Consider the following 24515-nt stretch of genomic DNA (forward strand, 5'->3'; position numbering starts at 1 on the left):
TCAACGACGCTCAACATCCTGTGATAATAGGCAAATCCCTTAATCTCCCCGTGTCCAACAAAAAGGAATGTGTCTGTCTGTAACAAAACTGATGCTCATACCAGATATCTTCGGGTCTAGTTTGCGCTATTTAAAACTCTAAAAAAAAAAAAAAAACAACAACAAAAAACTGTCATGAAACCAATCCACCTAAAGAGGAACCCCATTGTAAGTATAATCCAGACTTATGTCCAATGGGGAACAAGGTAAATTCTTTTAAACCAGGAGATAAAAACACACATCTGTGTCGAATGCTCTGCCACAGAGGAAGATGTATCCGAAGAAAAGTTATCTTGGTCAATAAAATAACCACTTGAACCTAAACTAAATAAGGGGGGGGGGGGGTCTGCATTGGAATGTGGAAAATTCACACATTTAGGAATATCAACTTCATCTTCGAGTGGTGGGGAGTCATATTCATTTGCCACAGTGGTAGATGTCAATGGTAAAACAGGCAACAAGTCAGTGGAAGACTCCATCTCCCCTTTAGGTTGTAGAGAAGTGTGAGGGGAGAGATGAGTCATTGGACGCAAGGAAACATCCCGTTGGGGAATGCTTGTAGACCTACTATTGAATATCGGCCATGTGGTGTAACTTGACATGTTCGATGGAAACAAATCGATTCTTCTTGCGACCAGGCAACAGAGGCAAAATCACAGTATGAATCCCCTTCAATCCCAGGACTGGGTCCGGTGCACGGTATGATGGACCATACTCCTTTTTTTTTTTTTTTTTTTTGTTCTCCACTTTTTCTCGGACCAGATCTCCAACTTTAGGAAGCCAGCCAGCAACAGGAATCCGCACCGCTGCATCCGTTGAAGAGGGCAAATGGCGTGTCGCCTGTGTATCACGAGTCTTTTGTAGATCCTGTAACGTAGCACAATGGTTATCTACGTCAAACTTTGAGGCAGCCGCCACAACATCTAGACCATCAAGGTCTGGCACAAACATTTTAATGCCAAAGAGCATTTTGTATGGGGTCCGCCCGCTCAAAGATCTTTTAGCGAGATTATTAAGTGCACGTTGAACCCCATAAAGATGAGCCAGCCAACCCATGCCAGTACCTGATACTCTAACTGTTAAAGATTGCTTTAAGTGATGGTTCATCCGCTCCACAACAGAATTGTCCTCAGGCTGATTGCCCTCTGGCCGATATGGGGACGAGAATTGCACCTGCACCCCCAGAGACTTCATCGCATCACGGTAGGCCTTATAGGCAAAAGCCGTACCTTGGTCAGAATGGAAGGTGCCACAGGTTAATGTCCCGACAAGGACACGCAAATCTTTTATAACATTTCGAGCGTCAGCACTGCGTTACGGCCAAACCCAAAGGAATCTCGTGCAAATTATCCTATGCAATCAAGATATATTTAAAAGCAGTGTCAGACGTTAATGGACTGCAGTGTTCAAGATAAATACAGCCAAATGACGGGGGGCGCTAGGTGGCGCACAAGCAGCATGGCCGCACTGTAGTGTGGCTCCTGCCGCCCAGAGTTATTATCCGATCAAATATCCGCTGTTAATGATCCCAGCTGGCTAAAAATCGTAGCGACGGAGAGGTAATGAGCTAGGCATCACCTCACGCAAGTCTAAGGGCCGGCCGACATTCCTGGAAGCTGAGGCGGCGGGAGCTCAAGACCGCGGCTGCTGAGACGAAGGAAGTCTGGAATTCATCTCGGGCTGCACCTATTACGTGATCCCGCGGCGCCCATGAGGTGGAAAGGCCTCTGGCGAAGTACGGAGAGCCGGGCGCGTCGGAGTGAGTACTGCTGCCTGCTCCTGTCTCGTCTCGGACTGTGCCGTTGGGCTGGGAGGCTAGCGGGCACTGAGTGCGCTGCGGCGGGTCCTGTTGCGCCAGGAGGGTAGAGCAACTGCCCGGCCATCCCCGTGGTGACCGCGCTGTCGGGGCTGCAGCCGCCCGGATACCGCTGCCCTGCGGGAGCGCTGTATGCACCCTGATCGTGGCGGACCTATACTGGAGCAGAGGTTGGACTGAGCTGTTGTACAGGTTTGAACTGCCGCTGACCGCCCGTGACCCCGGTCCTGGAGTGTGGTGTTGGGGACAGGCAGGCTCGCTGCGGTGGTCTCCGCCCTCCATTAGATGCCTGATGAGCTTGTCGGCAGCCAACTGAGGTTGCTTGGAAACGCGAATTGCCTGCCTGCATTTTCAGCGCTGCTGGGGCCCTCTGTGGAGAGTTTGGGAGAGAAGCCCCCCCCTTACAGGCCCGGGAGGGTGATGCTTTCTGGTTAGTCGCCCTGCAGTGACCCTGTGGCGCAGAGGAGTAAAGGCGGTAGCCCGGACACAAAGCACCCTGAGAGTGGACCTTGCGCTACCCACTCATTTTCAAACGCCTTGTCGGATTCTGACTGAACTAGTACTGTTAGCGATGTGGGGTATCCCTCAGCCTTGCCGCTGACACAGCTGTATTACAGAACGCGTTCCAGCCGGCCTATTGACAGCTACGCCCCGCAGCCGCGTCGGGCGCTGCTACTACCCATCATCCAGAGCGACCTGCATGCACCATGGCAAACTGATCATGGGTAAATCTGACTTGAAGCAACCCCGGCTCACATTCGATGCCAGAAAGAGTGGGCGCACGCAACAGGAGGATACCATAGCAGGCACCGACACGGCGACAGCTGGATCGTCCACTGTGCCGGAGGACGACATGAGGGCCTTACTACTAGAAGTGCGACAAGGTCTAGCCGCTATTGCTGATAAAATGGACTCAATGACTAATCGCATGGATGCCATAGTGCATAAATTAGATGGCCATGAGGATCGTATTAAGGAGGTAGAACGCCAAGTATCCGACAATGAAGACTCCACCTCTCAACTCCAGACAAAGGTAAACACAGTGGATAAAGTCCTGAAAGTTATAGCGGCAAAGAATGAGGATTTGGAGGCCCGCAGTCGTAGAAATAACATACGCGTAATTGGAGTATCGGAAAGTACCAATACTGGTAAAAAGGAGGACTACATTGAATGCCTACTGCGCGACACAATTGGATCGGACTTTTTCTTGTCCCAGTTCCTTGTCGAGAGGGCGCATCTGTCGCTGGGACCTCGGCCTGCCCCAGGTAGCACGCCGTGGCCTATAATCACCCGTCTGTTAAATTACCGGGACCGTGATACTGATCTCAGGGTAGCGAGGGAAAAACGCCAACTAACCTTTGAGGGAAACCACTTTACCATCTACCCAGACTTTGCAGCTGCCGTGCAAGAAGAAAGCGTAAATTTGTGCCAGTTAAAAAGGAACTGTGTGACGCCCAAATTGACTACGCCCTCCTATACCCAGCACGCCTGCGAGTCACCCATCGGGGAAACAGTCCTTCTACTCTAAACCACAGCAAGTAGATAAATTCCTGCAACGCCTCCGACGCAATAACAACTCCAGGGGCTCGTCGAACTCTTCGCCGATATCGGGTTCGCCGTCTAAGGACTGAGGCAGTGTTGCGCCAAGGATGCACTACATCTGAGAACACAGACAAAACATGCGCAGTACCAGAGGGCCCTACCACAGCGGGTCCATATATCAGAGGCACCGAGTCAGAACTATGCAACCGGTCTCCTGAACGTGTATGATAACCTGGAGGTCAATACCAGATAAGTGACTTTTTTGGGATCATGGGACATAATTCACTCTGGGCACCCCTACCCTCTTGGAGCCGGGGCACCTGAGTGTTGCGGTTTCTTGCGGGTGGGGAAAGTATGTGCTACCCCCTGGAAGTTCCCCCCTGTGGGTGCTCCCCTACTGTCTACTGCTGGTTTTCTAGCAGAAATTGTTTCTGGGAACTTTGGGGAAATGGGGAGGGGGGGGGGGGGAGGGATGCATGTTCCTGGCATAATTGGGATGCTTCAGTGGGATGGGGGAGGTATAGGGTTGTTAATGCAGTTTACTAGTAACTTAAAAAACACATGTGATGTTCAGTTGCACCATGGCCGTTCCAATCACCCTCACAGGCGACTACTACCTATCCTGCTGCTCAATCATTCATGCCCTCAGTCCTGACTAGTCATGTGATCGCTCCCACCGTCCAGATCCTCACCTGGAATGTCAGGGGTCTGGGTGACCCCAGAAAGCGTCGCCAAGTTCTAACATACTTGGACAGGCACCAGATTCATATGGCCCTGCTCCTGGAGACTCACATCAACCCCAGACATAAAAACTCCTTTGCTAGTAAGTGGGCAGAGCACGGCATATTTTCATCATATTCTTCTTATTCCAGGGGGACGGCTATACTAATAAAAAAAGGATTTCCTTTCGCCCTGGTTGGAGCAGCGCACAATCAACTTGGTCGCTATAGTTTGGCTTGGGGCAGATTGGGCACAGACTCTGTCACCCTGGCTTGCTGCGTTGGCCCCAATACCGACTCTCCTGAGTTTTTTAATACAGTGTGAGGAAAGATTGTAGAAATAGGCTCCACTCATCTTATATGGGGGGGGGGGGGACTTCAATGTCGATTTGGATCCAGAGATGGACAGATCCAATCCAGCCCCACAGCATTACAATGGTGCATATAAAACACGGGTAACATAATGAGCGGCAACGGAGTAATAGATGCATGGCGCTATCTTCATCCGCACAACACTGAAGGTACACATCACGCCACGCAATACGCGTCATGGGCTTGCCTCGACTATATTCTTTGTACACGTGGATTGGGGCCCCTAGTAGTAACGGCCACACATCTAGCCCGGACATACTCGGACCACGCCCTTGTCCGACTGGCACTTAAACCACCGGGGTATGATGCCCCCCGAGACCCTGGCGACTTCGGCCTCTAACACTTCGGGACCTGGTTTTCCAAGGCGAATTGGGTCAAGAAATAGAGGAGTTCCTGCAGAGGAACAAGGGATCAGTGGACAACGTAGAAACTGTCAGGGAAACTTTTAAGGTCACGATAAGGGGTTTCTGCATATCCAAAAGCTCGGGAGTACTACGAGACATACAGAGATATTAAAAAATATTGGAAACTGAAATTAAATACCTGGAGGCAAGGCTAGGTGCCGACACGGATGGGCAGGTACAGCAGGAATTGCGAGATAAAATCACTGAATATACAGACACTGCTGACAGAGAGGTGAAAGTTAGAGGCAAACACTGGGTGGCTCGACGGTACGGAGAGGGGGAACGCCCTGGTAAAGTCTTAGCAGCAATTATACGCAAGCCGCGCTTCACAAACACTGTGCTGGAGGTACAGGGCCCGGGGACATCATGTACAGGGTCACTACGGACATACTACAGATGTTCACTAATCATTACTCCTCACTGTACACATCGCAGAGGAGGGACGAACTAGATCTTAATGGTTACTTAGAAGAAGTTGCCCTGGTGTGGCTGGGCGACTCTCAACGGGAGTTTCTCAGTGCTCCCTTTGAATTGGACGAAATAAAAGCGGCCATAATGCATATGAAGGCGGTGAAAGCACCCGGATCAGATGGCATCCCCGTGGAATTCTACAAAACATACATTGAACTGCTGGCCCCCATCCTTCAAGAGGTATTTGAAGATGCACTAGACCAGGGCAGGCTCCCCCCTTCCATGCGGCTAGCCCACATCATCTCCCTGCTGAAACCAGGAAAATCCCCCCTTAAGTGTGACTCTTATAGGCCACTATCGCTCATCAACAGTGACACTAAAATCCTGGCTAATGTTATAGCGAATACATGAAATTTGCTTATAGACAAACTGGCCCTCCCTGATCAATCAGGTTTTATACCTGGCAGAGCAACCACCCATAATCTCCGCATGTTTTTTGCGCTACACCACAACGTAGACCTGGACCTGCCATTGGCGGCGGTTTTTCTTAATGCCACCAAGGCGTTTGATTCAGTTGAGTGGGATTATCTACTGGGGATTCTGCAGCGCATGGGATTTCCCCCACTATTCCTCTCCTGGATCAAATTGCTGTATCACCTTCCCGTGGCTAAGGTGTGCATAAATGGATACACATCTGGTTTTCCCATCACTAGAGGTACCCGACAAGGGTGCTCGCTCTCGCCCTTGTTGTTCGCCTTGGCGATAGAGCCTCTAGCCGCTAAGTCACGTCAACATCATCGAGAAAAAGCTTTCTGATGTAACTTGCGTCAAATTCTACTATCAATGTACGCAGATGACATTACACTTTATGTTCGCGACCCACAAAATAATCTCTACCCGCTGCTCCGTGAATTCATAGTATTCGGGAAAATGTCTGGTATCCACATAAATTGGGAGAAATCGCAGTTCCTCCTTCTTACCCCTGCGGTGGCTCCATTCCCCCTTGACTACCCCTTGGAGTGGTGTCACTCGGATGTGCGCTACTTGGGAATCCGACTCACCACTGACCGAGAGGAGCTCATGCGTCTCAATTATGGCAGAGCCTTAGATCGTATCACCGAAAATGTTAAGCACTGGTTTTCTTTGCCCCTCTTGATGGCGGGGAGGGCTTCCTTGATTAAAATGGTGGTACTGCCCCTGCTGTTATACTTGTTTCTTAATATTCCGTATAATCCAGGCCGGGCCTTTTTTACAATGCTTAAGACGGAAATGATCAGGCTAATATGGGGGGGGCAAACAGCCTCGTTTACAATGGCGAGTACTCATTAGACCCTACGCACAGGGGGGCTTTGATATTCCGGATTTTGATCTATATTACACTTGTGCACAAGCACACTATGCTTATTATTGGTTTCACCCTCCCCGTTATATGCCGCAAGTTGCGGCTGAACACTGGCTGGCGGATCCAATACCACTGGAAGGTATTCTATTTAACCCCCCCGTGCAGCGCCTACTACAATCACTTGCACACTAAATGCCTGGCACCGCATAATTAAGTTATTGAGGTGCCCCACGCTTTATTCTCCACTACTTCCACTGGCGTATCATCCACGCATGCAACTCATGCAGGAAACAGGATTCCATAAACGCAGAGGAGGTACTAATATTGCCACTTGGGGTGATCTATACCATAATGGGAAATTTCGGACGCTTACTCACCTTTTTAAAGAAACCCAACCATATATGGTAGAAGATCTCTGCGTTTTGTCAGCAGACCCCATACCTCAGACTATAGATGGCAGTTGTACATCATAGGTGCTGTCTCGCTCTTCTCCTTGGAAAGGTCCCTCTCCAAGTGTCTGTTCCTATGCATGTATCCCCATAATACCAAAGTATGATTTTCAAACAACAGCTACATTGTTATGTTTTGTCTAGGTCCCAGGGCCTGACCAGAACAGAATAACAAGGGGCATTGTTTATCGACCTTGCTCAAAATGTTCAGATTAAATCCCAGCAACTGGCAGAAAATGCACACAGCAAGCAGTTCTCATGTGAAAAGTACGAAAAAAGTCTTTGCAAAAAATAAAGCCATGTAGTAACGTTCGCAAAGCCACGCACTGTCTGCAGAGCTAATCCTAACTTAGTGAAAACAACAACGTCCCCATGAGCCACGTGACAATAACTCTTCATTAGAATTCACAATAATATAACGCATCAACATTCTGCACAATGAATATCAACTTAAAACTTCACTGCATGAGCAATAATAAACATTATATTCAAACACTGAGTATGAAGTTCCTATCGGGAAACGAAAAAAGAAGAAAAATGCTAACTGTGTGGTTGAAACCGATGAAAATTCGGAGAGTGATCTCCTTATTGGAATAAGACCCTCACACACCTGACAAGTAGGTGTCTTGCTTCATCATCGGGTCTGCTCCTACTCGGGCCGGCGCTGCAATGCCCGATCAGGCACCCATTGAGGGGCCTACTTCTCGTAGATCTTTTTTCCAGAGCCGATGGGTGAAGTGCAAGTGAGAGTCCTAGTGTCAGTATACGTGAAGGTGTTGTGTGCGTTAAAATAGGGAAAAATAATCCAATCCTAGAAATTTTTTTTTAATGAGTATGGTTACTTCCCTAATTAAAATGAGAATGGCGCGTATCGTCACTTCAATGTTGTGTAGTGATACGCTAAAAAGAGGTCGACATGTTTCTTGCCTGTTTATCAAGGTTGATGGCAATTCCTCAGGACCTAGTGATATACTACCTCCACATTTTTTGGTGGTGGTCACCCAAAGCGAATAGTGAAGGAGCGGCCACCATTACAGCACCCTAAAAAATGTGTAGGGGTGGTTGGTACCTTGGTGTCAACCGGGGTAAGCAATGCTTAACCCTCGTTCAATCCGTGCCGGGCCATAATGGTACCGGTCTCCGCCAGCACTGCTGTGGTTTTGCAGTTGGATTATACCATTAACCCTACCCCTGCGGAACGGCCGGTCCAAGTAGTCTGGACGATAATAAACATTAACAAAAATCAATAGCCAAACCTTGCAACCGACACCTTGCAGTCTGTTTTTTTTTTTTAACAGATTTTATTATTACCTTTTTCCTGTTAAATATACAAGTTTACAAATATCAGTTCTTTTGGCTGTTGGCCATAGGTTAACATTTACATATTTCGGTTGGTTTACATCATGTCAGCATAACATTTATCTGTTCTGTGAATAGTTCCCCCAACAACCCTAACCCCCCTTCCCCCCAAGAACCCAACTGCATGTCGCTATTAGTGTTCGGTTGTGCATGCGTGGGGCTCCACATTTCGATAAAGGTATTGGTTCCCGTCTCTCCTGTTGCTGGTCGCCTCTAATGATCCCTTCGAGGCCCTCCAGACTTGTCTTAATTTACTCAGCTGGTGGCATCAGCACTAGATCCCGTTCCAGGTTTTGTCGTATTGGGCTTCCCTGTCAGGACTGTGTCACTAGCGTCGAATCGCCTCATTCCAAGTCGGGGTGTCACATACTCTCAACCGGAGCTTCCCAGACCCTGGCCCTTTCGATTTTGCCTATCCCCCTTCGTGCATTTCTGAGCAGGATCCTACCCTCGCAGTCCGCCCATTTCTCCGGTTCCTGTTTCCATCTTGCAAGGCAAGGTCGCCCCGGTGCTTTCCACTGGCTAGTAATTTTGCGCATGGCCAGGATATAGGCCATATCCTGAAATTTGTCAGAGACCCTTGTTTTAGATGTGTGGGGGAATAGGTTAAGAAGGCAGTGCGCCGGTTCACATGAAACCTCCCGGTCAATTACCTTCACTGTTTCAGCTGTTTCCTCCTGCCAGTATGCGGACAAAACTGGGCACCCCATAACATGTGCAATATGTCCGTGCCCAGCTCCCCACATCTTGGGCATCCCATATCTCCCCAGTGAAAATATCGGTTGATACTTTCTGTAGTGAGATATGCCCGGTGCAGGACATAGAAACTAATTAGTCTAAAACGGTTGTTCCTCGAGACCTTGATAGTTGTCTCCCAATTCTTATCTTCCAGGGGGATGCCTAGGTCTATTGTCCAACGATCTCTCAGAGCTGTCAAGGGTTGGAGTCATTACCAATTGCTCTGTAAAGGCAGGTGACGGCCTTTATAGTGCCTCCTGCCGTTCCTATGTAGCCACACGTGAAGTTGTGGTTAGGTTCTAGGTTGCCCGTCCCCCAGTGTCCTCGTATAGCCCCCGTAATCGCTCTATGGAGCAAAAACTGGCCTTGAGGAATTTACCAGTCCACTCTAAATGTTTCAAACGGCAGGAGTTCCCCGTCTCTATATAGGTCTCCTAATCTGGTGGCCCGACCTGCATCCAGTCCGCCAGGCCCCTCCATTGTCCCCCATGCGGAATCGCTCGGATCGCTATCAGTGGGAGGTCCGGTGAATAGGATCGTCGGGTCCATGTCTTCTGATGGCACCCCAGCACCGCCGTATGACTTTGAATTCATTTGTGCATTCCCGTGGTGCTCCCGTAATCCTCAGGAGGGTACGTAATAGTTTGTTTCTCTCAAGGGTGAAGGATCAGCCTCCCCGCTATCCACTGTCTGAGCCTCTGCAGCTGCCCCGCCTGGGAGTATGGTTCAAAATCAGGGACAGCTAGCCCCCTTCTGCAGTCGGACGTTTCAGTGTCGCCAGGGCCACCCTTCGTTGGCCAGTCCCCCATATAAAAGATGTCATGCATGAGTCTAGTTCTGCAAACCGTGCTCTCGGTACCCATACAGGTAGTGTGTTGAAGAAATACAGCAATCTTGGGAGAGCCACCATCTTTAGTTTGGCGACCCTGCCAGCCACAAAAATAGGGAGGTTCTCCCAGAAAGTCATGCTGTCCTTTAAGGATCTCGGCATCCCACCTATACTCCCTTCTTGAATGTCTGACTGGGAATTATAAATGTTTACTCCCAAGTATTTGAGGCAGTGAGGTTCCCACATCAGATCCCCCAGTCCTTCCGGTGGGATTCTGTCCACCGTCAGCAGGAAAAGGTGGGATTTTGGCCCATTGACTCCGAGCCCTGATAAGGCCCCAAACTCCATCATTATGTCCCTGGCCCCTCGCAGTTCCCCCCCCGATCGTTCAGGAATAAGAGCATACAGTGCAATGTGATGGGTATGTTCTCCCAGTCGTAAGCTGCGGTATATACCGCCCGTTCAGGCTAGACATTCCAAGGGTTCCATGGCTAAAGTGAACAGGAGGGGTGAAAGGGGACACCCCTGTTGTGTTCCCCTCTCCACCCAATACTGCTCCGATTTTGTGCTGCCTGTCCGCACCCTAGCCAGAGGCTCCGCATACATCGTATAAAACCTAGCCCCACCGTCATCCGCTCTAAGACAGCATACAGAAATCCCCATTCAAGGCTATTGAATGCTTTTTTTATGTCGATGACAAATACCGCCACTTCCTCCCATCTTGCCCACTCGCCTCTATTATTGATAGCAGTCGTCTAATGTTAAGGGTAGTGTTCCTTCCCGGGATAAACACTGCCTTGTCTGGGTGGACAACAGTAGCCCTGTACGGGAGGAGTCTCGTCGCCAGCAGTTTGCTCAGTATTTTAAAGTTCAGATTGAGATAAATAACGGACTATAGGCTGCACAGTCTAGAGGAGATTTGCCTGGCTTAAGCAGTGGGACTACTAGTGCCTCGAGTTTCTTAGGGAGAGCCCCCTCCTCTCTGGCCGCAGCGTACATCCTCGCCAATCTTGGACCTAGCTCTTCTACGAATGTGGCATAGAACTCCGTGGGAGCCCGTCCGTTCCTGGAGTTTTGCCCCTAGCAAGCCCTTTAATGGCTCCCCTTATTTCGTGCTCAAAAATATCGGCCCCTAACTGGTCTACATTGTCTTCAGTCAGGGTGGGGAGGAGGAGCAGATCTAGGAAGTCCATCGTGTCTCCTCCTTCATGAATCCTCAAATTCTTGTACAATCTTCTATAAAATTCAAGGAATCCGCTATTTATCTCAGTCTGCTTATATAGTGGGTATCCCGTTTGGTCAGCTATTTCCTTTATGGTATTACCTCTGTGGGCCGGGTTGGCCAGCCAGGCTAAGAGACTACCTGCCCAATCTCTCTCCCCGTGGGTACGGTGCATACATGTTTTGTAATAAAAACATCAGTTGTTCCTCTTGGGCAGCTACCACCTGTTTCGCATCCAAGAGCTCCTCTGTTCCTCTATTTCACATAGCTCCCGGTCTTCTCTTTCCACGTCTGCAATCATTGTTCGGCGTACCCCTATGGATGTTACCATGCACCTGCCCTGGATTACAGACTTAAAGGCCTCCCATTCCGTCAGCCTAGAATCTGTCGAGTCTGCATTTTCAGAGAAGTAGGCTGTTTTGTGAACCCTAGTGTCCTGAAGGAAAACCTGGTCCTCCAGTACTTCAGGTTTGAGTCGCCAGGTGGGGCTTGGCTGGTGTCTCAGCCCCCATTTTAGTTGTATCATAACTGGATTGTGGTCTGATATCGTCCAGGTCAAATATTCCACCCCCTGCACTAGGGCATGCGTGTCAGGAGAGGACTGGAAAGTGTCCAGTCGTACATGTAACTCATGCACACGTGAGAAATGAGAGTATTCCCTATCTAATGGGTGTGTGCATCTCCATGTGTCCACAAACCCCCATCTGGACTGCCACTCTCTGAAGGCCTTCGCCGTTCGATAGACAGGGGAGTCCCGGAGTGGTGGATGAGAACAGTCGAGTGCTACATGATTAAAATCTCCCCCCAGGATAATGGAGCGAATCATGTAGGTTGCCAAGATGCCAGACATCTTATCCATGAAAGCGGAGTGGTCTGAATTCTGTCTGTCTATGTTAACTATTGTTACATCTTGGCCATCCAGCCTGCCCGTGACAGACACCGGCCCTCTGGGTCAGCCAAGAGTCCTGTGTGTTGAAAAGGGACTCCTGCTCTTATCCAGATCAACAACCCCCTAGCAAATGCTGAATATGAGATGTAGTATGCCTGCCCCTGCAACTTACGGTGTAGCGTGGCTCCCTCTGAAGCCAGCGTATGGGTCTCCTGCAGCAGAGCGATGTGAATCCCTCTCCTATTCAGTTGGGAGAATATTTTATGTCGCTTCTGCATAGTATGCGTTCCCCTGACATTCCAGAACAAAAGGTTAGATGTCATACCACTGCCCATTGCTGCAATTCACCCCCTCTACTAAGCCCTCCTTGCGCACTGGTGTTCCTCAAGCGGTAATCCGCACGGCCCTAATAGTGTTCAGCCCCATAGTATCTAACCAAAGCTCCCTGCAGTGCCCCCAACTTAGAACGTTATAACCCCTACAACTCCCCTTCCCCAGGACAAGTGAGAAACTCTTCCCCCATCCAAACTTTGCGCATTTATGCAACAAATAGCAAGAAATGAAACTTAAGTGGGCCGGTCAAGGCGGACAGTCCAAAGGTGAGCAATGCCCTCCCCCTTCCCCCCAAGGTCCCACCCAATCCAGCATGTTTGTAGTTCATACAACATGGCGGGGCCCTGGGCCCATTCATAGCAACCTTGCCAATAACCCCCCAATTCACCCCCCCTCCGTGATCCCCCCCCTTCTACACTTGCATGACAGCCATTGTTCATATAATTTCATCTGCCGATCAGGGAGGTAACTGCTGGGAGTACCTGGCTGGCTCTCCCCACTGTACTGGAGCTCTGGTCTGAGTCTCTGGATTCCTCCCCAGACAGTGAGGTTGTTTCTCCGGTACAGGGTGCACTGGGAGATGCTGTCGCCGCAACTGCCCTGTCTCTTTCCCGCTGTGTCTCCGCCTCTGAGGGGGCAGCTTTAGTCTTGTATCTCTCACTCACTCACTCACTCACTCACTCACTCACTCACACTCTCTCTCTCTCTCTCTCTCACTCTCTCACACTCTCTCACACACACTCTCTCTCTCACACTCTCTCTCTCACTCTCTCTCTCACTCTCTCTCTCTCTCTCTCTCTCTCTCACACACTCTCTCTCTCACTCATCAAATACTGTATTCCTATCTGGCTCTAGTTTCCTTTTGGCCGCCACGAAGGATGCTCGCTGTTTTTGGACCTCTCGTGAGAAGCCCAGAGCACATGGTCTTTGTAGAACAGTAGGCGTGCCACCTCTGGTCGTGGGGGGCCAGGGGGGGGGAGGGGGGGGGGGCTCGCCGGTACCCTATGGGCTCTTTCCAGAAAGAAGAAAGGAGAGTCTCCATCTTCGGCAACATTTGTATGGATCCACTTCTCTAGGTATCCAATCATGTCCGCTCTTTTGACTTTTTCGGGTAGGCCCTCGACTCTCAGGTTATTGCATCACGATCTGTTTTCATCATCCTCCGCTCTGAGATCCAGGGTGTGCAGCCGCTTTTCCATTTCTGCCTGTCTATTTGAAGCTGTGGACAACTTAGGTCTCATTTCGTTAATTTCGCTCTCATTCATGGTGACCCATTCTGCCAGCCGTCTATGATCTGCTCTCAGTAGCCCAAGGTCCTCTCTTAAGGGTTTTTGTTTCCACGGCCATCCTTGAGGTCTTGATGGTATGGAGTGTAGGCCCTTCAGGGGGCTTCTTCCAAGCAGTGTGGGTATCATCCCTTGTTTCTGGGCCACCCAAGTCATCAACCACCTGTTCCTGTGGTTCAGGATCTTTTTTCCTGGAGACCTTCCTCATAGTGGATCCGCACCATGTATTTGACCACCTCCTACAGGGTCAACTTCACTGTCAATTACTGTGCCCTTGTTTCCTAGAGCCAAGCAGCGTTGGAGTCGAGGCTCCAGGCGTTACTGCAACCTCAGCGTCAACCGCTACTCCGGGGGCTCCACCAGTAAGATAGAGCTCCCTGGGTTCCCCCTCTGCGATTGAGTTATGCAGGAGTGTGCAGGCTTCTCTCCGTTTATCGCCTTGGTTTATTTAGCTCCCTCACTCCTCTGCCTATTAGCTAGTTCCCCGCAGGCGAGCTTCTCAGCACCTCCCGCCTCCACTGGGTAGTGTTTCGGGGCCTGGGCATCAGTTGGAGCACCCCGTCGGGTATGTATAAGCCCTGGGTGGGGCCACAAGGCCTCCTGCCCCGAGTTGTCCAGGGGTGAGTCTCCCATCTCGAGAGACCCCCTCTGCTTATCGGGGTGTCTTACAGGCCGTGTCCTCTCCTTGTCTCCCTCCAGACAGGTGCCGCCATCAGCTGCTCTCTCCAACGAGGGTGCCTCGGGCTGCTCCCCCCTCATACCTATGTGTCCCGCACGGGGATCAGGTCCTGCCGCCTTCAGCCCCGCGAGGTCCATGCCCAGAGTGCTCAAGAAGATCAGGGGCGACCGGGCCCAAGTCATTCTTGTGGCTCTGAACTGGGCATGGAGAGTCTGGTATCCCGAGCTTCTGCAAATGAGCATTGATCCTCCGGTCAGGCTGTCCCTTCGGGAGGATTTTCTGTCCCAGCTGCAGGGGAGGGTCCTCCACCCGAACCTGTCCACTCCGCCTCCTTACATGGAAATTGAGCGGCGACAGTTGACAGCTTTTGACCTTCCTGACAAAGTCTGTGAGGTTATTCTGGCAGCCAGGCGTCCCTCCACAAAGTCTGTATACGCCTGCCGATGGCAAACATTTTGTAAATACTGTAGAGAACGGTCTTTTGACCCTTTGTCTGCCTCCCTATCAGATGTTCTTCTTTTCATTCTTTCCTCGGCCCTGCAGGGCTCTGCTATGGGCACTCTGAAGGGCTACCTTCCAGTCCTGTCTACTTTCCTTCGGCTGCCAGATCAGCCATCACTTTTTAAGTCTCCTCTTGTACAGACCTTTTTGAAGGGCTTACCCATCTGTTTCCCCTTTCCCCTTTAATTATGCCCCAATGGGACCTTTAATTTGGTCCTTACCTTTTTGATGTTTGCACATTTTGAACCTCTGCACAATTTCCGCCTCCAGCTGCTCACTATCGAAACAGCCTTTTTAGTGGCACTAACTTCTGCCAGACGGGTGAGCGAACTGCAGGCACTGTCATCTCAGCCTCCTTACCTGACAGTGTTTCTGGACAAAGTAGTGTTCCTCGCTAGGGCATCTTTTCTACTTACCTTTCCATCCGGATCAATCTGTTACTCTGCCTACCGTGTATGCACCTCTGCATCTTTCCAAAGAAGAGGAGCATCTCCATCGTCTGGATCCAAAAAGAGCATTATCATTCTACCTTGATCTCACTAAAGAGTTCCGGGTGGACAACCAACTCTTCGTGGGGTATGTTGGAGCAAAGAAGGGACAAGCAGTTCAGAAGAGGACCATTTCACGATGGGTCATCCTCGGCATTAAAATGTTACGCCATGGCGAAGCAACAGCCCCTGAAGGCCTTAGGGCCCATTCCACCAGGGCAAAGGCAACCACCACGGCTCTTCAGCGTGGTGTCCCGGTTACTGACATCTTCCATGCGGGCATCTCTGCACACATTCGCCGGACACTACTGTCTGGATTCTCAAGTTCTCAGGGTGGGCCTCTTTGGCCGCTCTGTCTTGCAGGACTTCTTGGTCTAATACCTTTCCACAGTCCCTCCTCCGGGGATGGTATTGCCTGGGTATCTGTTCAAAGGTAAGGAATCTGCGGCTAGGTGACTCTATCAGATGGACAAGTTACTTATCTCCGGTAACGCCTTATCTGGTAGAGGCATGATTTAATCGCTGATTCCTTACTGACCCACCCATCCTCCCTGCATTGCAGATTGGTTTAGTGCCAGGGCTTTTTCCCCTTCAGGGCCCTAATTGATTTTTGACACACCACGGTCAGTCACTTCATGGCTCCGTGCTTCTGTCGTGGAAAGTTGTGGAAAGTACCGATGTCCGCGCGCCAGGGTGGTGCCTATGTAGATGATGCAGATGTCACGATGAAGAACCAGATGCCTACAACGTCAAGCGGAGTCGACCGATGCAACTTATCTTTGCGCAGAGCTACTACTATCAAAATCTTCCGGATCCAGCCTGACGCCTGGAAGTTCAAAGGTAAGGAATCTGCCAGTAGATCATGTCTCTACCAGATAAGGCATTACCGAAGGTAAGTAACTTGTCCATTTCGAGGTGCTAGGGATCTGGTCCTTGCTGCAGTGGATGGGTGCTTTCCAGAAATGGCCCTTCCTCCATCTTCCCCAGCCTCCTTCGGCACTGGTAGGCTGTCATGAAAACAGACGTCTAGTAGGGAGAAAGGGTGCAGAATAGCACCTGAGGTAGTAAAGCAAGTGGTGCAGAGTGACTGAGGTTGTAAATTTAGGGCTATGTTAATTGGACTTGGTTAAAAAGATCTAGGCTGGCATTGACATGTTTCAGAGGGGCATGATACACATCCATTGACATTAACTTTTACTCTTTAGTGGTGCATGTCCTCACTAAATGTTGGAATTGCTACAAATGAGTAACTTTTTTTCTTCTTAAATTTTGTAGTTCCCTTAGCCTATCTAATTTGTTTCTTTTTTGTCTTCTAGCTCATGCTGGACACGTGGAATGAGTCAATCTTTTCAAACATAAAAAATCGATTACAAGATAGTGCAATGAAACTGGTCCATGCTGAAAGATTAGGGGAGGCTTTTGACTCTCAACTTGTTATTGGAGTTAGAGAATCCTACGGTACGTACAGACTGTCATGTCAGCACTTGCTTTAAATACAGACTTTTACTACATGAAACTTAAAATTGATTTTCAGCCAAAGTGTTTGCTACTTAGGGCTGGAATCCTAGTTGATCTGTATTTCACACCCAATCTGAAGAAGATACTGTATAAAAGTGTTAAACCTGTAACTGCTCTACTTCTGATCTTAAGAAGTTATCTTCTCTAGAAAACCTACATTTCTTCTGACTTATGTTTTAATTTTTACCATGATTGTTTCATTCCTGCTCAAACTGGTGCACAAATCCCTGAATTGATCGCTTTTGAAGCAGCATCTCGTACTGCTTGTAGGATCTAGTTGTATTTAATGGCTTAGACGACTAGCACCCAACTGCACGGTTCTGTAATTGATCACATGGTCACAGTTTTGAATCTCAGCAGACCCACTGCGCATTTCATCCTGAAGAACCAGAACCTTTTGGGCCTGGTGGCGCAGGGTACGCCCTAGTCTCCGGAGTTCACCTGCTCAGCTACACAGAGACACGGGACACTCTGGCGGCGTTAGAAGATCAGATTTTATTAGCTGCAGCTAGTACAGTTATCCCAGAAGTACACAAGGTAAGTTCTCAGGAGACTGCCACTTCATTCTGTGGCGCACAAACTTATATACTATATAGGTAACATATACATTAACCAAATACACTCCCAGAACATACAAGAAAGAGCCAATAAGGAAAGTTGGAAAACATGACAGAACCAATAGGAGAGATTGGAAAACAAAAGTGTCAGATGACTCGAAGAAACCTCTCCTCCAACTATGTTTGTCACCCCTCCCTCAATCTAATTTATTAACGGATTCGTAACTAACTTGCAGGTGACGAGATACGTTTGTGTGTGTTGGAGGACAGTTGTGAAACGAGAGAATGCTAGCAGAAGACAGCGAAGGCCAGACGATAAGATAAAGTCAGAAAAGAATAGTGTGAACCAACAGATAGTTGAGACGGGGATTAGAAAACCAGACGGGGATTAGTGTATTCAGCCAGTCCTAACACCAGCTTTGTAAATAGAGGCAGAAAGGCTGTTTTTTAACACGAAGCTGCAGAAAAAGCAGAATAGACTTTGTTCGCCGTGCTGCCTGAGTGATGGCAACACAAAATGGCGGCGGAGCACAAAATGGCGGGTCGATTCGATCACGATCGGAAATCGAAGTTCCTCAGACCCTCCTTTTGCCAGAACTCAGGCAAGATGGACTCATGTTAATCTGAGTCAATATCGATAGCCATGAGGTCATCGAGCTGTTGCTGTAACATCATTCTTATGTTTTCTGTTACTTGTGGTTTGGGTTTAGGGATGCACATAGTTGCACATAGGTCACAGATGGCGGGACCACAGTGTATACAAAGGCAACAAGAAAAGATAATGGTCAGAATTATTCCAAGGAATGTCAATACTTTCCAACCCCATTTGGACAGTAGTCCCCAAAACCACTCCGTAAAGGACCAATCTCCTTCGTCTTGGTGAATAGACTCAGAGATTATGTGCAACTTGGAGATAGCTTGGTATACTGTTGGAGCATCATTAGGTATGAAAATACAGCAACTTGACCCGATCAATTTGCACACTCCACCACGATCTGCAAGAACAAAATCTAAGGCAACTCGATTTTGTAATGTTATAAGACGGTCCGCCTGTAGTTCTGCCGTGAAGTTGCTTAAGGCTCCTACAGTGATGTCTATTGTAGTCTCTACGACATGAACCAGTTGCCTTATATTTCTGCTGTTAGCCATTGGACCCCAGAAGGGAAGAAATCCTTTGAGGAAATCTCCTCCCTCTTGTCCTGCTGTGTCCTTCGAATCAATAATCCCTCTGCCGTATCTGTTTCGATGAGGATTTGCAGAAGCGGTGTAAGTAGGAGGAAGAAGGAAAGCTATATAGCAAGTACCAGAGAAACCCGTTGGCAACCACGTATAAGCCCTATTGTAACAAATGAAATCTGTGCCTTGAGACGGCACTAGAGGAGGCGAGTTTTGAGAGGAGTAAACGTACGTGTGGGAACAGTTATTTCTTTGTGTGGTGTCAGAAGAGCGATCGTTAATTTGTAGACAGAAATTTCCCTGATGAGGAATCGTCCAAATCGGTGGAGATTTTCTTTGCTTGACCTTATCACTAAGGCAAGTGACATAATGGGTGACGTTCCACTTTGTATACGCCTTTCTTTCATCAACGGAAATCTTACTATTTTCCATGATTTTAGCCATAGCTACCATTCCCTTAATGAATGAGCTATGACTAAAATCCGGACCACCAATATAGGAACTAATGGATCGTTTAAATTTGCTTTGGTAGGCATTGGAGAAGATGACAAAGACAAAATAAGCCCAAGCAGAACCCTCATAGGAAAACGGGAGAACTAAATATGGCATTCCTTTCTCTGTAGTATGTGGCATAAGTCCACATACCCAACAGTCAGTTGTGTTGACCACTAACTGGTGCTGATGTAATAGCTGAATGAAAGAATTGTTATAATATTCGGTTCTTCTAATGAGCTCATGTTGAGGAAGGGTATGAAAGAGATGTGGAGAGACAGTTGAAGAAGACGAGATGAAGAAGGAGAGACAACTTTTTGCTGCAGAGCATAAATAATCCAACCTATAAACGCCAAAGCAATACACAATAATATAATAATACATAAGGTTATATTGAAACAATTGTACATTATTTTACAGGATTCTTTCTTTATTTCATCCTTTCTCTCTCTTTTTCCAAGTGTAGTTTCCATCTTGCTAATGGATGCTCACGGCAATCTTCCTCGATCACTCAATTATGATTGTCTGCCGTCCTATGACACTGCAAGTCCTGCAGGCCTATTGCCACTACTCAGGTCACAATCAATACTCCTACCGTGACCCTGCAACCGGGACAGAATACTACACAAGAGAGAAAAATCTTAAGTGTTCTTTGGTCTAGGTCTCAAATTATATTGTTCTTTGTTCTGTACAGTCTGGTCGTGGAACAATGTTCTCGGATTTGTCGTATCCAAGCGACGATGTGATGGTATTGCTTCCTGAAGAATATCGTCGTCCTCTTTCTCAGACAGTGTCCCATTCTGGTGTGCATCACTAAAGGGCACGAATCGTGGAACCTTTTCACTTTCAAAGCCACCAATGCCCCTGCGCACCCATTGATCATAAGGTAAAGGCAAAGGCACTTTCTTACAATGCACGCCGGGAATCCAATTTTTCTTTCCTTCGACCTTAACTGCTGTTCTCGTGGTGAGCAAAACCATCCGGGGCTCTCTCCACCTGGGTTCTAAATTTCTCGTCCTTTGGAAATTTTTGGTACACACCCAGTCACCTGGTCGGATGGAATGGCCCGGGTCTGTGGAGGCCTCCGGCAGAGCACTCTGAACCTGTTGATGGGGAACACGCAATTTAGTCGTAAGATCATGCAAGTAGTCAATCAACATTGGATATGGCAAATCTGAGTATTTCTTAGGGCGAGGGACTCCCCATACATTAGGAGGGCGTCCAAAAACCACTTCGTAAGGGCTAAGTCCCAAACGAGAGTGTACTGCAGTTCTGGTGGACAGCAGAGCTAATGGCAAAGCATCGGGCCAATTGAGTCCTGTACTAACCTGAACCTTTGCTAGTTTTAACTTCAAGGTTCCGTTGTAGCATTCTACTAAACCCGCTGACTGTGGATGATTTGCCGCATGGAACTTTTGCTTGATACCAAGACCCGCACAAACTTTTTGCATGACTTGGCCAACAAATTCGCTCCCATTGTCACTCCAGACAATGCGCGGCAAACCAAACCTGGGGAAGAACTCTTTTAATAGAACTTTAGCTGTTGATCAGGCTGTGTTGTCTTTTAAAGGGTATGCTTCTATCCATCTTGAAAAGGCACATACTACCACCAGAACGTATTTAAGGTTGTTGCATCGTTCCATATGAATATAATCGATTTGCAACACCTCAAATGGATATGTCAGAGGAGCCAAGTGACCCGCTGGAGTTGGGGTTCCCTTTCCCGGATTGTACATTAAACAAATAATACAATGTTTCACTACATTGTCTGCGCATTTTGGGATTTGTTCGTTTCGCCACACTGGAGCCAGAAGTTTGCATATACCTTTTGCACTTAAGTGGGCTGGACCATGTGCCATAGTAACCACTGGGAGTACATAGGCATCTGGTAACAGCCAACGTTGGTGTTCAGATAAATCCACCCAACAACCCATCTCATCCAACATTCCTGTACTTTCTCTCCATTTTGCTCAACTCTTTCTCTGAAGCCTCTTTCTGAATTGCTCTTACACTTTCCACTGTATCCTCATACATTCCTCTCTCTCTCTAACCCATTTTGCAGGACCCGCCACATACATTCGACTTGTTGCATCTCTCGCTGTCTTTTTCGCTATTTCGTCTGCAAATGCATTTCCTCGGCCAACATCTGTGATTTTTTTATGTGCACTACACTTCACAATCGCTATTTGGGTGGGTAAGACAAGTGATTCAAGGAGATCAGTCACTAACTGGCCATGTTGTATTTTGGTGCCATGTGAAGTGAGGAATCCCCTTTCCTTCCAAAGACGTCCAAAATTAAACGCTACACCAAAGGCATACTGACTGTCGGTGTACACGTTCACTTTCTTTCCTTTTGATAGTACACATGCTCTTGTTAATGCTATCAATTCTGCTGCTTGAGCTGAATTGTGTCTGATACGTGCTGTTTCCACAATTGTATGCAAAGTAGTAACAGCATAGGCTGAAACTGTATCTCCATTAGGCATTTTAAAACAAGAACCGTCTACCCATAGAGTTCCATCCGGATTCTCTAGTGGTGTGTCTTTCAAATCAATTCTTCCTTTTGTCTCTTCCTCAGTACGGAAGAAACAATCATGCTGCTCCTCAACACTTTCCTCATCTGGAAGGGGCAACAGAGTAGCTGGATTCAGGGTATTACATCGTTTGATGTGTACGTGAATAGCCAAAAGCGTCAGCTCGTATCCAGTTAAACGAGCACTCGTAAGATGTTGCGTTTTCGTTCTGTTTAACAAAGTATCCACTGCATGTGGTACCATAACACTATTCCAGCAGACTGTCGAATAGAAATTGCTGCTGCTGCTGTCGCTTTGAGACAATTGGGCAATGCTTTAGCTACAGGATCTAACGTAGCCGAAAAATAGGCACATGGCCGCTGTTTGTCTCCGAATTGCTGTGTTAAAACTGACAATGCACAACCTTCTCTCTCGTGAACATAGAGCGTAAAAGGCTTACTATAATCAGGAGTACCCAATACAGGGGCAGAACACAGAGCAGTACGTAAGTCAGTAAAACTCTTTTGGCACTCATTTGTCCAAGGAAGGGGCTGAGGCGTATCTTTCAAAGTGAGTGCCAACAAAGGCTTGGCCAACAGAGAGAAGTTAGGGATCCACTGCCTACAATAAGAAGTAATACCTAGAAAGGCACGTACTTCCCTTTGTGTGGATGGCACAGACATTTGCGTAATCGCCTGAATTCGTTTTGGGATTAATCGCCGTCCCTCCTTTGATAGGAGATGACCCAAATAGGTAACCTCTCGACAAACATATTGTAATTTGGAAGGCGAAACCTTATGATTCAGATTAAACAAATGGCGTAACAATGCAACAGTGACATTTTTGCAAATATCTTCTGAATCTGCAGCGACTAACAAGTCGTCCATGTATTGGATAAGGGCTGCACCAGACGGCAAATGAAAAGTATCAAGATGACATTTTAAAGCTTGGCTGTAAATGGAGGGACTTTCACAATAGCCCTGAGGTGCGCGCTTAAACCGGAAGCTTCGGCCTCCAAGAGAGAAGCCAAAAATGTCTCTACTCTCTTCTGCAATGGGAATACTAAAGAAGGCATTCTTTAGATCAATAACAGAGAACCAAGTCGCTGTGGAAGGTATCATCGTCAACAGAGCAGTGATATCTGGAACAACAGGAAATTGTGGTACAACAATTTTGTTTACCTCCCGCAGATCAATTACAAAACGATATACTGGTGGTTGAGAAGGATCAGTACGTTTAAGGACAGGAAGAATAGGACTATTGCATGTGTTACCTCTTGTTTCTTCAACCACACCCTTCTGAATCAAATCATGAATGATTTCCAAAAGCGCTTTTTCACCTTCAGTAGAAATTCTATACTGCGGACTGCGCGGCAATTCAACATTGGGCTTGAGGGTGACAACATAAGGTGGAATCTCAAGACAGCCTACATCATTCGGACCTGTGGCCCAAAGTGTTGCTGGAAGAGAAAGCAATTCATATGGAAACTGATCTTTGGACAAATACATTGGGAAAATCAATTTCTGTCCTAAAGTAAGATGTACACCAGAAGGAGAACAATATATCGTAGCATGCATTCTTTTCAATAGGTCTAGACCCACCAGATTTTCACCACAACCATTCGTTAACAGAAGTGGAGCTTCCAAATCGTAAGGACCAATTGAAATAGGCAAAGGGCAAGAAACTGGATTGCGAACAGGGGCGCCAGAAAATCCTACAGAAACATTTGTTAAGCCAGACAAAGGTGCCCCAGGGAGTTTCAAATGAATGATAGAGCTTCTCATCGCCCCAGTATCTAGAAGAAATGGCTCTGAAACACCCATTGTAGTGACGTTAACATAAGGTTAATTCTGATCTACGGGAACCGACACAACTCCCTTACTTTGTCCATGGCTGTCCTAGTTGGCATGAAGACTTTCATTTCCGTTTTCAATATAATGGTCTTCATTGTAATACTGAGTAGACCTGACATTCTGCTGATCGAAGTAATTCATGGAATTGGGAGAAGAAAGGGCACGCTGTTCTTGAGTCAACACACCCCGACCTCTACCTCTGTTTGCTGACTGGAGGCCAGCACGACCTCGTGGAGCAGATAATGCTCCATTGCGCTGCAATAAAACCGGACAACTATTCTTAAAATGACCTTCTTCTCTACAATAGGCACATTGATTAGGTTCTAACAAAGGTCGCGGAGTGTACGGCTCAGGCTTTTGATACAACCTCTGAAACTGCGGAGGCTGTTGAGACTGAGGCTGGACATAACGAGGAGGATAAGCTTGTTGCAAGAGAACCTTCGTTTTTAATTCTTTCGTCTTTTTCTCTTGCTTTTCTTTTTCTTCTTTATCCCTGTTTTCGTAATATTGTGCAGTAGCCAATATCTGGGCAGAAGAAGAAACAGCCCATGAACTTTCAGAATCTTTCAATTTGTGTGACAGCTCGGGAAGTAAATTAAATACGAATTTGTCCACAAATAATCGCTGTCCACCCTCTGTAGTCATGTCTTGACCACTGTGATCAATAAATGTCTCCTCGAAACGAGTAAAGAAATCAGAGACACTCATCTTTCTTTTGTTTGCATGCTGCTAGTTTATCCCAATTAACTCTCAATGCAGGCATCATAGTTTTCATTAATGTAACAATCCTACCAGGGAGTTCCGAAATCAAGGCGTCAGGCTTTGCACCACCCACTTGATCTCTATCAGTAGTAGTTATAACATCCCAAGTAGCACCTAGTTCCTGCGCGTGATCCTCTACGAATCTTAGCCCATATAGTCTGTGGGACTACATTTCCCATCAACATGTTAATATCGGCTAGGTTCATGATGCAGGCGTCAACTGTCT

At 47.7% G+C, this 24515-nt stretch overlaps 1 protein-coding gene across 2 annotated transcripts in view; it reads left to right on the top strand.

Annotated features, from left to right (window-relative positions):
- The window catches only part of CUL5 (cullin 5), a 677835-nt gene that overhangs the window by 218809 nt on the left and 434511 nt on the right, over positions 1-24515 (top strand). For both annotated transcript variants that reach the window (XM_085621507.1, XM_085621508.1), the window contains one exon: positions 16735-16876. In XM_085621507.1, the coding sequence (XP_085477633.1) occupies positions 16735-16876 (142 nt within the window). The remainder of the gene's footprint in view (positions 1-16734; positions 16877-24515) is intronic.

This window comes from Triturus cristatus, chromosome 8, assembly GCF_964204655.1.
Source record: "Triturus cristatus chromosome 8, aTriCri1.1, whole genome shotgun sequence".
NCBI classification, from domain to species: Eukaryota; Metazoa; Chordata; class Amphibia; order Caudata; family Salamandridae; genus Triturus; species Triturus cristatus.